Source organism: Entelurus aequoreus, linkage group LG05 (genome assembly GCF_033978785.1).
Source record: "Entelurus aequoreus isolate RoL-2023_Sb linkage group LG05, RoL_Eaeq_v1.1, whole genome shotgun sequence".
Classification (NCBI taxonomy): domain Eukaryota; kingdom Metazoa; phylum Chordata; class Actinopteri; order Syngnathiformes; family Syngnathidae; genus Entelurus; species Entelurus aequoreus.
Genome location: NC_084735.1, coordinates 71557889 through 71571342, shown reverse-complemented (window position 1 = coordinate 71571342; position 13454 = coordinate 71557889). Strand labels below are relative to the sequence as shown.

General features: G+C 38.7%; 2 protein-coding genes across 5 annotated transcripts in view; both read left to right on the top strand.

Annotated features, from left to right (window-relative positions):
• The window catches only part of LOC133650989 (stromal interaction molecule 1-like), a 34812-nt gene extending 32445 nt beyond the window's left edge, over nt 1–2367 (top strand). For both annotated transcript variants that reach the window (XM_062048824.1, XM_062048823.1), the window contains exons 13-15: nt 398–484; nt 589–652; nt 1942–2367. In XM_062048824.1, coding sequence (XP_061904808.1) covers nt 398–484; nt 589–652; nt 1942–2362 — 572 coding nt within the window. In that variant the 3' untranslated portion in view covers nt 2363–2367. The remainder of the gene's footprint in view (nt 1–397; nt 485–588; nt 653–1941) is intronic.
• Nucleotides 2368–4790: 2423 nt separating this feature from the next.
• Nucleotides 4791–11942, top strand: dub (duboraya). Of its 3 annotated transcripts, none has more exons than XM_062046495.1 (7): nt 4791–4899; nt 6079–6157; nt 8956–9039; nt 9098–9166; nt 9976–10041; nt 10112–10342; nt 10415–11942. In XM_062046495.1, the coding sequence occupies exons 2-7, from the start codon at nt 6128–6130 to the stop codon at nt 10775–10777; spliced, it is 843 nt and encodes a 280-aa protein (XP_061902479.1). In that variant the 5' UTR covers nt 4791–4899; nt 6079–6127; the 3' UTR covers nt 10778–11942. The 3 variants fall into 3 exon arrangements, with proteins under 3 accessions (XP_061902479.1, XP_061902480.1, XP_061902478.1); XM_062046496.1 differs by having other exon boundaries at nt 4878–4899; nt 6076–6157; XM_062046494.1 differs by lacking the exon at nt 4791–4899 and having other exon boundaries at nt 5973–6157.
• The last annotated feature ends 1512 nt before the right edge of the window (nt 11943–13454 follow it).

Below are 13454 nucleotides of genomic sequence, written 5' to 3'. Positions count from 1 at the left end.
TTTATGTCACCCATATGGTATCATGTTGAAGAGGTTAATTTAGCCTACTGATGTGTATTTATAAATGGTTGATTTATATAGGCTAGTAAGGTAAAAAGGAAAAATCCATATAACACGTCACAGACGACGTCGCGCTATCATCACGTGACACCTCTGATGAAGGCTACAGAAGCAAGGTAGCCGAAACTTGTCAGGTACAAAACTTTACCTTACTAGCCTATATAAATCAACCATTCATAAATACATATGGTATCAGATTGATTCGCTTGGACCCCCGCTAGTAGAAATAGTACCTGCTAGTGTTAATAGCCAGTAGAGGCGTGGCGAGGAAAAGGAGCGACCAACTGAAAACTGCTTACTGTCCTCGCCCCCTTTTCTGTCTTTCCTTGGCCTCCAGATGCAGCCTGGCAGATGGACCGAAGGGTGAGTGACCTGTGGCCTTTGAGTGGCATCGCAGACAACCATTCGCCATGGAAACTCTCAGGTTGGCCCCTCCCTCCACTCCACGCTCTCACTACCAACTTGTTAGTACCTTCCTGGTCTTTCGGGGGCGTCCTTTTAAAAAACAAACAAACTTGTGTTCCACAGCTCAGAGTCTGATGCCCCTGCAGCAAAGGATGGGAGACCCAGCTGTGAAGTTCAGCTCGCAGAGGTTGGTAGATGCGAGGGGCCGAATTACCTGCCCTACCGCGGGCCCTCGGCAGACACGCAGTCGCTCCATTGGCCAGCTGGAATTCCTCCCCGTGCCCACCATCTCTCTCTCCTCCACCCTCTCTCACCCCTCCATCTCTCCGGCCTGCGCTGCTGCTCCTCTTCCTCGTCCCCCTGTCTTTTCACGGAGTCATCCTCTCTCCAAATCGTGCTACATGGAGAGAACCACTTGCTTTTCTGCTCTACTCCTTCAATCCTCTTACTCTCTGGAAGCATACGACCCCTCGCTTGCAGGGGGCGCTGTGGGGAGCCGGAGGCAGCGCTGTCGATCCGGCAGCTCTGGGTACCTTGCACTGCTCGGGCCTTTGCCAAAGTTACTCTTGTTATTCTTTTCATTGTTGGAAAAAACGTCAGCTATGATGGCGTTTAGTGTGCTAACAGGATGCAGTAGGAATAACTAAATTCATTGAAATAGGGATTATAAAGGAGTCTGTTTAAACACGTACAGTAGAACCTCGAGGTAAACACATGCCAACAAACTGATGTTTTGATGACTGAGTATGTTTCCTAATAAAACTAACAAAACAAAGAATAATTATCGTTCCCTAAAGGAAATAATGTCAAGTATATGTTTCCATTCCAGAGTCAAAATGTGTACTTTATAAAATGATATAATTAATTATAGAGGCAATGATTGAAGTAACCAAACCTTAATGATAGATAGATACTTCATTGATCCCACGGGAAATTTCCAAAATGTCACACAAGTGTAAAAAGAAGTTGACCACAGTTTAATCAAAATAAAAAAAAATCTACTCACATTTTGAGGACACCTGACAGGAAGGTGCAGTAGCAATACTGCCACCCAGTGGCCTTTTATAGGTAATGCTGGAATTATTAGTGTCACAAAGTAATAATATAATGAAGTATTACAAGTATTTATTAAAGCATTAGTATGATAAAATTGTATTACTCCATTTCTGGTTCTATGGTTATCATCACACTTTATCTTTGCTGTACCATACCAACTTTATTTATAAAGCCCTTTAAAAACAACCACTTTCAGTACCCTTCAGTGGTTGTATCCCCGCACAAAAAAAAACATTTTTGCTGTTTGACATTGGAAGCATTTTTTCTCCCCAGATAATTTGTGTTGAATTTCACATTGTTTGACTTTGAAGGTTCCCCTGTAGATGCTTTCACCTCATTTTTTCACCATCATGTTTACATTGCATAAATGTCAAAAGTGTTGATAATGCCTTTTTGTTCTTCCCCTCCTTTCGCCCTTAGAGACATAATGGACCGCTCAGACTCTGACTCCGCCCTCCCGCTCTCTCACAATGAATCCAGGAGCATGTACGGCTCCAAGCCCCTCCTACTTGCACCTAGGCTCCACCCCCTGCAGAGTCACAGCCCCAGATTTAGAGTGGGAGGAAGCCTTGAGAAGAGCTCAAGCCTGGGGGAGCTGAGGGGCACCTCTGCCGCCTTCCTCGCCTCCTCTTGCTCTACCCGCTCCCTCTGCGTCACGCCCGACAGCGCCGACGGCCCCGCCCTTTTCTCCTCTTGTCCGGGCTCGTCGAGCGGCGGGACGGGCATTCACACTCCCCCGAGGTGGAGCCCCGTGGAGGAGGAGAATGGGTGCGAGGAGAGCGAGTCGTCGGGCGAACGCAGAAGACACGCCTTCAATAAAATTTTCAAGAAGAAGAAGTGACATCACTGAAGACTCACGTTTTCTTTTTAGCTCTTTGGAAAACTTCAGCCATTTTTACACAAAAGAAAAGTCTGGCTTTACTAAGACAACTATACAAGTCAAACTCAGAACCTCCAATGTTGAACAGCAAAAAAAAAAAAAAAGTACAATTAGGCGTTTAACTTACATTTTCTAGACATATATGCCTCAAAAGTCAAACAAACCCGTCATTATGTTTTGTCAGGTTTGGTTGATGCCACCACAGAAGGACAGGAAAGGAAAAAAGTGGCGATAACCGTAGAACAGGAAATGGAGCTTACTGCGACACAGGAAAGGGTCTGGCTGCTAAGTGCAAAATGAGCAGGACAGTTACGTGTCTGACAAGCATCTTTAAGGGCCAATAGTTTTAACGTTCGCTTTATGTAGTTGAATTATACAGTTAACTTTTTACTGTTAAAAATGTCGTATTGTTTGTCTGTGCGGTCTAATAATGGCTATTATTTGACTCTGGATCAGATACATTCACTTTACATGTGTTGAGCAACCACCAGAATGCTATGTTTGACTTTGGAGGTTCCACTGCATTGCTTTGATTCATTCCATTGGATGAATGGACTGAAAACTTGAACTTTGTTTGCTATTTTGGGCTGTCTTTATTTTTTATCACCAGCACAAGCGGACCAGTAAAATATATCAACTACTCATCCGAATCTAGTTCCCACCGTTTTGATGTTGCCAGGCAGCAGAGGGTGTATTTATATACACACACAGTAAACCATAGGTTTTGTTTGTGTGTGCATGTCTCACATCTAAAGCAGAATGTGAAATTAAAATCAACTTGATTTACAAAAAAATGTATGTATTTATTGTATGTAAAGAAAAACTGATGCCTAAGATTTCTTTAAAATGTATATTTTACTATAGGTGTTTAAATTAAAGTAGTTAAAGTGTTTATTATTAAAACAAGTACAACTTTAAATCTGTGGTTTTGAGTTTGATTGTTTTGCTAATAAGACAGTATTGTAAAATTGTTGTATCCTTGACATTCTCCCAGTAAGTGACACGAGTGGAAATTATTCACTGTTTTAGCGGCGGAAGTGAAGGAAGAAAAAAAAGGAGAAACGAGAGTTTGCGTTAGTGACTCAATTTCCTATCAAGGTGGAGACATCTTTCAGGGTTATGGGTTCCTCTTCAAATATTGTTTACAGCCTCTTGAAAAAAGCCTTGAATTGTTCCTTTGTGGACTTCAATGTCTCCAAGAATCCCTGACATTTGTTTATAAAGTAGTTAAAATGTATTATTTATATAAGTAAGTGTAAACTGGTTTAAATCTTTGCTATAGTAGTTTTAAGTGTTATTATTGGTAGGTAAGAGATTTAACTATACATAGCTACAGTAACTGTACATGAAAGAGTGTAATCGAGTATAAGTAGTTTAACAGTATATCATTTTTAATGTAAGCTGTCCATGTGTAAAGTAGCGTAACAGGGTTTTAAAATATTGGCATGTATCTTGTAGTATTTTATACCCATGTCAAGAGTTGTAAAATAGTTTAAAAAATGGATACACCAACAAATTCAAACAAGCATATATTGTAAATTGAGTTAAATATTTGCATCTAAGTAGTTCATATTAGCTCATTTAAGTACATTAAACTACTTCAGAATATTTCATTATACTGATATATTAAACTATTTGAACAAACTGTAAAGTAGTCGGGATGTAAAGAAATCCAAACTGTAAAAGAGTTTAAATTACAGTAGAGCAACAATGTTTGTAAATAGTTCAAATTAACCATTGATTTATTGATTGAAACTTTTATTAGTAGATTGCACAGTACATATTCCGTACAATTGACCACTAAATGGTAACACCCGAATAAGTTTTTCAACTTGTTTAAGTCGGGGTCCACGTTAATCAATTCATGGTAACCAACTAAAGTATGGTAAACTACTTCAAATACCGTAGTTTAATATATTGGTATAATTAAATATTCTGAACGGACCACATTAAGTAGTGTTCAAAGTATTGATGGGTAAAGAAATTCAAACCAGCTAACTGAAGTATATTCAAATAGTTCAAAATATTGGTATAATGGAGTATTCCAAACTAGCTAACTATGTACAGATGCCGAATTTAAGTCAACAATTTCTGAACTCGCTAATTGTTTTGACTATTTGTGTACAAATAATATTTTCCTTTTGTGTTTTCCCAGTAACAATGTTCAACTGTGCATGTTTCATTGAATTGTGCAATTACCGAAGCAAAATACTTTGTTTAAAGACTTTATTTTGGATGTTTTAGGAAAATTTGGGATTGCAGAAATCCAATCAAAGGATTTGTGGTTGTCAGTAAGTAAATAAGTTTTTAATTGATGAATGAACCCGCCGGCATCCACATAACGAGCCGTGGTGACGGTAGAGCAATGACAAACATGTGATGGAACATGAGCTGCAGTGTATCTCTGTAGTGTTCTATTTTTAAACCCTGCGGGCCTGCGCGGGCTCTCTCCCGCATACTCTGCATAAACCAGCCAAGACACGACGGGCGGGATGGAGGTAAACTCTTACTAATGTTACCTTATGTCTTGTCTTCTTGGTGTGTGTGCGTGTGTGTGTGTGTGTGTGTGTGTGTGTGTGTGTGTGTGTGTGTGTGTGTGTGTGTGTGTGTGTGTGTGTGTGTGTGTGTGTGTGTGTGTGTGTGTGTGTGTGTCTTTTGTTTCAGCAAAGTTGTACTCAAGTGGGCGAAACTACTGTCCTGCTCAGTTTTAATTCCACTTTCTATACACCGGTTCCCTGCCTATTCTTGTCTTTTAGTCACTGCTTTAAATAATTAGTCTTTTATTGTAACTTAAATTGAAAAATGGTTTGATGGCACTATCTACAGTGCTGCAGCTAAGAATCCAGCAGAGGGCGCTGTCTCACAAGTCAATTCAGTCAACATTTTCCTGTAAGAAGATGCTTTGACAAGACGTGTAACTGCACATTTTGTAGGTACAATACTGCATACTGTACACCTGTTATTGTTTCTTAGTGTGTAAACCATGTCTTTAATAACTGGCATATTGCAGTGTTTCAAATGTCAATAATATGAATTTTTGGGGTGTTTTTATGGGTGCGCGCGATTACGTTTTTTTGCCACTCACTTGAACAGCGACATCTATTATAGTAGTCTCCTTCTTATTTGCTGGACTTGATATGACAATTCGTACAGTGAATATTTCTGATACAACAATATTAAACGTTCTTAACCTGGGTGTTAAAGGTGTCATTTACTTTAACATATTGCTAAAAAAAAAAGAAAGAAGAATAAGTGACATTTCATTTATCACGCAATGGTTCAGTACTCAGGTCCATCATGTCAAACAAAATCTATTTTTATCATTTAAAAATTCAATATTAAAACACAAAATTATGAAGAAAAAAAAAATATTGTTTCAAATATTTATTACTACTTCAGAGCACATTTTTATTATCTGAATTATTGTTGCTATGATGCGATGACGACATAGCAAGGTTTGAGACTTCCTGCAACATTCAGTGTGACACACACACACACTCACACACACACACACACACACACACACACACACACACACACACACACACACACACACACACACACCAGTTCATATCCTCATGCTTGCCAGAGCAATTGAAAGACGATTGTTTGAACTAAGTTTGAGTCTGGCGAACATTTCCTCAACGACTTTTTGATGTATTTATTTATTTCAGCAGATAATACAGCATTTACATTCGTGAAGAACCTTCTGGCCGCCAGGGAAATATGCAGGAAGGACGTGAGCAGGAAACACAGGTAAGAATTGCTAAGTACTTTTCAAAAGCGTTAAGATTTACAGTATTTATGTGAGATAACTGGACCGCTGCACACAAAAAGGTGAACATGTGTCAAAACATGCACCCAATACAGTGCTAATAGTCTTCTAACAAATACACCACGTGGTGGCGCTGTTATTTATCTCCATCTGTATAATGCTTGACAAACTTTGAGGACATCTGTATTACATGTGTGCAAGTATGTCTTCCAAAGCATTTTGACCACAACCTCCAGGGGGCGCCACAAATGTCACAAACAGTCATGTGGACACATTTCAACACTTTGAACTTCCCCTGCAATCCTCCTTTTCCCACTTGGGGGCGTCTATTAATTGTGATTATAGAGGGACACTTTTGACTATTCAGAAAGAATGTTTTGGAATAATACGTTTTAGAAATAATCAAGAATCGCGTGGTAAGATGTCAGCGATAGTTAGATTTGAACAGCGGATGCTCAAAGAAAAAAAGAGGAAGTGGTTTAACGGTTGAGCTTCTTTTTTTTTTGCGGTAATTTTACAAGTTGGTAGTAAGCAATTCACTAACACAAACTCTCTGATTGACTTGTTGACCTCACTATTGAGGACTAAGTTAAAATAGAACCGTGTGTGTGTGTGTGTGTGTGTCACTCTTCCAGGCCGTGTTATGATTTCATTATCTGTTGAATGTGAGCAATGTGAGACCTTCATGGATCAGCCGCACATCAGCAGCTGTGTGTGTGTGTGTGTGTGTGTGTGTGTGTGTGTGTGTGTGTGTGTGTGTGTGTGTGTGTGTGTGTGTGTGTGTGTGTGTGTGTGTGTGTGTGTGTGTGTGTGTGTGTGTGTGTTCTTGTATTTCTACCCTTCTTGAGACATCAACAAGGAAAAGTACCTTCCATATGAGTGAACAAGTTAGGACATAAATCATGGTGCCAATACGGAAAACCATTGCATCTAATAGAGCAGTGGTCCTCAAATGGGGGTACGCGTACCCCTGGGGGTACTTGAAGGTATGCCAAGGGGTACGTGAATTCAAAAATCCTTTATAAATATATTTATTGAATAATACTTCAACAAAATATGAATGTAAGTTCATAAAGTGAACATCAAATCAAGTAGGCTATTCCATTCATTACCATAAACCCAGAGTTTCCTCCATGCCATGATGGTTTGACCCTCACTAAAATGTCTGTCAAAAAGAACTGTGAAAAGAAATGCAACAATGCAATATTCAATGTTGACAGCTAGATTTTTTGTGGACATGTTCCATAAATATTGATGTTAAATATTTCTTTTTTTGTGAAGAAATGTTTAGAATTAAGTTCATGAATCCAGATGGATCTCTTTTACAATCCCCAAAGAGAGCACTTTAAGTTGATGATTACTTCTATGTGTAGAAATCTTTATTTATAATTAAATCACTTGTTTATTTTTCAACAAGTTTTTAGTTATTTTTATATCCTTTTTTCCAAATAGACCACAACAAATGAGCAATATTTTGCACTGTTATACAATTTAATAAATCAGAAACTGATGACATAGTGCTGTATTTTACTTCTGTATCTCTTTTCTTCAACCAAAAATGCTTTGCTCTGATTAGGGGGTACCGGTATTTGAATTAAAAAAATGTTTAGAGGGGGTACATCACTGAAAAAAGGTTGAGAACCACTGTAATAGAGAATGTCTCATTTTCACCCCTGGTGGTGAAATCTATCAAAATTAGGGCGGTCCCAAAAAGGAGGGATTTTTCGGTTTTAAAAGCCCTCCCCCTCTGGTCAACATATGAAATAGCAAGTGTGTGTAAAAATTTGAAGTGCTCCCCCTCTAGCCAACATATGTAACAACAAGTGTGTGTAAAAATTCGAAATGCTCCCCCTCTGTCCAAAATTAATTTAAAAAAATAAATAAATATATATATAGAGACATACTGTAATAACTTGAAGTAAATAATGAAGATTAAAAAACAATTACAAACAAAACATATTTTTAAAATAACTAAAAGCAGTCTTTTTCCTCACAATGTGTCGCCTTTTTTTCTTAGAAAATTGGGAACAATTTCTCATATTCTGTTTCTGTAATATTACAATATTTTCTCGTAAAATTATTAGTTTTTAATGCAAAATGGTGACATTTGTCATATACAATTCTGACTTTTATCACAATATTGCCAACTTTTTTGTTGTTCTTGTAAAATAGTGAAATTTGTTGAGTAAAATAATGACTTTTGTCAAGTAAAATTCCGATTATTATTATAATATTGCCAAAATGTTAAAAGTTTTTTTTATACAATTGTGACTGTTATTGAGTAAAATTCCAACTTTTATCATAATATTGCACAAATGTTCAGTTTTTCTTGTAAAATTTTGACTTGTGTTGAGTAAAATGACAACTTTTATTATAATACTGCCAAAATTCTAAGTTTTTCTTGTGAAATTGTGACCTTTTTCTTGTGAAATTCCAACTCATTTTTCATAACAAGCTTTTAAATTTGCATAGTATGTATATATTATTAATGTTGTAAATACAAATCTTTATATATCTAGAAAGGGTGGTAAAGAGGTAGGCCTTTTTCAGAGGTCCCAAGAAGGTAAGAAATACAAGAGTGTGTGTGTGTGTGTGTGTGTGTGTGTGTGTGTGTGTGTGTGTGTGTGTGTGTGTGTGTGTGTGTGTGTGTGTGCGCGTGCGTGTGTCACTCATAAAGTAAAGCTATTTAAAATGTCCTCAGTTTTATCCATTTCCTTTCGAAGAAAAAGAAGAACTACTCACTCTTGAATCATTCCAGCTTTCCTTTTTGTCTTAATAGGCTCCGTCACGGCCCTCGGTGGCTGAACTCGCCGGAAGGTTCAAGGGTTCCTCAGCTCCACACGATGCAGTGGTCAGAGAAACAGTGAGTTAGTTAATTAGCTGTCAGTTAACATATTAAACAAAGACACATTGTGCTTCAGGAAAAGCCTGTCCGACGTAGACCTCCTCGCTCCTTGACACTGCCCAACATTCACGGCGACGAACAGGAGGTAAGCAATTTAAACAAAAGTGATTTTTTTTTTCTTTATCTGCACAAAAAATGTAATGCGTCGTTTCAAGGTTTTGTAGGAGAGGATTGACTATTTATCATACAATGAGGAAATTATGTGGTTGCGGTGCCGATTTGATATAAAGTAACAAACGTAAAACGTAATAAACATACAGTGTGTATACATATACACATTAATAATATATCTATATATAATTGTATTATATAATACAGTATATACTGTATATATACTGAAAATATATATTACAAAGTTAAAAGTTAATGTACCAATGATTGTCACACACACACTAGGTGTGGTGAAATTATTCTCTGCATTTGATCCATCACCCTTGATCAACCCCTGGGAGGTGAGGGGAGCAGTGAGCAGCAGCGGTGGCCGCGCCCGGGAATAATTTTGGTGATTTAACCCCCAATTCCAACCCTTGATGCTGAGTGCCAAGCAGGGAGGTAATGGGTCCCATTTTTATAGTCTTTGGTATGACTCGGCCGGGGTTTGAACTCACGACTTACCGATCTCAGGGAGGACACTCTAACCACAAGGCATATATAAAATAAATACAATTGTTTTATGTATTTAAAAATACATACTGTATATATTTATAGTAATAATATATATAGTTGATATTTCATGGTATTTGCTATTTTACAAAGTAAAACAAAATATTTTTATTGGATTTTTGTAGGCTTGGAAATACAGCTGTATGTGCTTTTCAATGAATTCAAAAATCTGAAATGATACGTTTAAAAATAAATTCAATGTCAAATAAAATTGTGAACTGTATCTGTCAGAGGCCTGGAGGTGTCACCTCGCCTGTAAAAGCCAAGAGAAACTCAGCTCTGATTGAGAAGCTTCAGGTAAGTCCATGCTGCGTCGTCATTACTCCGCCATCATGTGACATGTGACATCTCACCTTTTCTCCCTTAGGCCAACCTCGCTCTGTCCCCATCAGCCCTGCTGCCCTCTCCCAAGAGCCCCGGTTTCAGGCTGCTGCCACCCTTCACCCCGCCGCCCTCCCCAAGTTCCAAGTCGGGGACCTCTTCAACCACGCTGAGCCCTTCCAGCCCCGCCTCCACGTGTTTGCTGGTGACTGAGGAGGAGGGGCCGACCTCATTTGAAGCTCCTCAGGAGGCATCCCTCCTGACGAACATCAACAAGGTCGGTCAGATGGTTGGTATAGATGGCAAAACGATCGATTAATCACTAGTTTTTTTGTTGGCTCTCCCCCAGAATCGAGCACGCCATTCCCTAAGGCGACGCCCACCATCTCGTCGCCACAGAAACTCCAGCAGCGGTGATGATGTAGGTGTGGCCCCAGAGCAGACAGACACAAACGCTAGCCAACCGGACCGTGAAACAACAGAGCGAGACAAAGGAGGAGGAGAAGGAGTTTTCAAAGATGGAAATGGAGACCATGTCGAGGATAGCAAATCTGACAACAGCCAAACAAATTGTGCCATCACAAGTGAAGAAGACCAGAAGAGTGAAGATGCAGTCACAGAAGCAGGAGGAACCGAGGAGAAAAGCTCAGGAGATGATCAAAATAACAACGAGGAAGAACAAAAAAGCAACACGAGTGTTCTAGATAGTTAGTAGTCTCCGTGGGAACATGTTGATAGGACATTTATGAGATGATTTAAAGCTTGATTGTGTCCTGCAGGGTTCCACGAGTTGATGAAAGAAGTCCAGGTCCGAAACTCAAAATGCTCCAATGGGGTCTGCTTGGAAAGGTTGCACTAATAGAGTGCAGACACAAACTTGTAATTTTATTTCTATTTTATTTTTTAATCGCTGCTGGTTGTCTCAAAGTGGCAGAGACTCTTACTGTGGAATAATTGTGCTGCCTTTTTACACTGCTGTATGTGTTTGATTTAATCATAAGGGTATTTTCTCACAGGCGACATTCTAATATTGGCCCTTTTCCGTACGTTTGTCAGAAAATTGTTTTTGTCATATAAAAACTACCACATTTACAACATGTTGACTTTGTGTCACCTAACCAGCTTCCTTGCACCATAACTCAAATCACATAACTGATTGCTCAAGGATCCGGGAATCAAACTCGCCATGTTTTCATTACAAAACAGGCGCTTCACTGCACATGCAATGCACTGTGAAATTTAACTAACCACTTAAATCCAAGTGTTTGGGAGTAAAACAATTCGGAAATCGAACAAAACTTGGTAGTAAAAAGTGGTAAGATTGTTTAGTGCTTGTAAGCTAACTATTCCAAATGCAAGTAACATGGTGACCATAGAACGGCAAATTTAAGCTACCCTAGAAACGTTAAAAGTGGTACACGCTTTTTTGTCCTGGCTACTCGGCACAACATGGCTACAAGTCAACAAAGAAAAACGAGGGCATGTACTCCAGAAAGAGACAGAGCATCTAAATCAGGGGTGTCCAAACTAAGGCCGTGGGACAAGTGCGGCCCACTGAAGATTGGCCCGTGGCATGTTTTTAGCCTAACTTTAGGCCTTGTGAATTGAAGCAGAGTGATCTTGCCACCCTCTTGTGGGCAAAGACAGAATTGATGTTCTATGACCATGTACTTCATTTGGAAGGAGTTTGAGCACAGCCTCAATTTATATGACCCAAGCCAAACAACATTTCCCACTCATGGTATAAACTAACTATAACCAACAAATAAAGTCAAAACACACCTACTGCTCATTGAATCCTTTGGACATTATAAAACACGTTCAAGCACTATACTGTATATAATTTAAAATTAAACATATACATGTCCATTACAGTGCTTGATGGGTGATATGCAAAACACTCTCCACACTTCCCCATGTTTGGGGCATTTTAGCTGCTTGATATATCTGATTGATTACAAAACTTTTAGGAGGTTGTCAGGGAGGTAAACAAGGGAGGAGTCAAACTTTCACATACTCTTAATATTCAACAGTTTATCATTTATACTTCATATTGCATTGTCGTCAGGGTCTGATGTGGGGGGGGGGGGGTTGTTAAAGTTGAAGTGGTGGAAGTTATGTCTTGTTGTTCAGTCTGTTACAACTTGCTTTAATCAATGCACACTGAAGTGTTATTTTGGTACAAATGATTGTGGTTACGTCACAATGTGTCTGCTTTTGATTGATTGATTGAGACTTTTATTAGTAGATTGCACAGTACAGTACATAGTCCGTACAATTGACCACTAAATGGTAACACCCGAATAAGTTTTTCAACTTGTTTAAGTCGGGGTCCACGTTAATCAATTCACGGTAAATGCTGTGGGCCGACAAAAGAGTCATAATGTGTTCATTTGTGTATGCTTGTCTGTGAGTGAGTGTGTGTGTGTGTGCGCACACACACCAAATTGTCGATTACCCTCAAAAATATCGCTTTACCGCAGGTTGTACAGTATTTTTACATGTTTGGCAAACTTCCCTCTTCAATTTGGTATTAAATTAATATGCAGACTTGAAACATTGCAATCGTAGATTACATGTAAACATGATCACAGATCACACTGAGACAGCACATATAGTTGAAATAAAAATAAAAAAACAACTGAAGTTAGTGTAGTGATTTCTATATCAAATTTCTTTAGATGCTAATTTGATTACATTACACATATTTAATATCTGTATAAGTACACTAACCTAAGAATTTATAAATATATATTGTATATACATTGTGTGTGTGTATAAATATATACAGTGTATACATATATATATATACACGCACGCACACACACACACACACACACACACACACACACACACACACACACACACACACACACACACACACACACACACACACACACACACACACACACACACACACACACACACACACACACACACGTATATATTAATAAAATATGTATATATGGTCACATATAAATGTATAGGCTATATACTGTATAAGTGTGTATATACATTGTTACTTTACATGCAGTCGGCTTTCAGGCTTGGCAAAAAAATTTTTTAGCCCAATGCGGCCTCAGATTAAAAAAGTTTTGACACCCCTGATCTAGATGACAGACCATTCCTAACCAGTCACCAGGGTCACTTTTGAGGAGCCTCTTTTACAACAAGATTTCGCTAAATTGCCTACTCTGTTCTTACTGTCGAACTGGCATTTATTCACCTTCTCCTTTTACACAGAATCCGTGTGCAAACAAAGTGGGGTATTGCAAATTTGCAAGTGTGTTTTCAACACAACAAAACTTTATTGCAAATGGTATTGCAGAAAACCCGTACACACTGACAGTGCTCCACCACTGTTACAAAATCGGATACTACATCGGAAA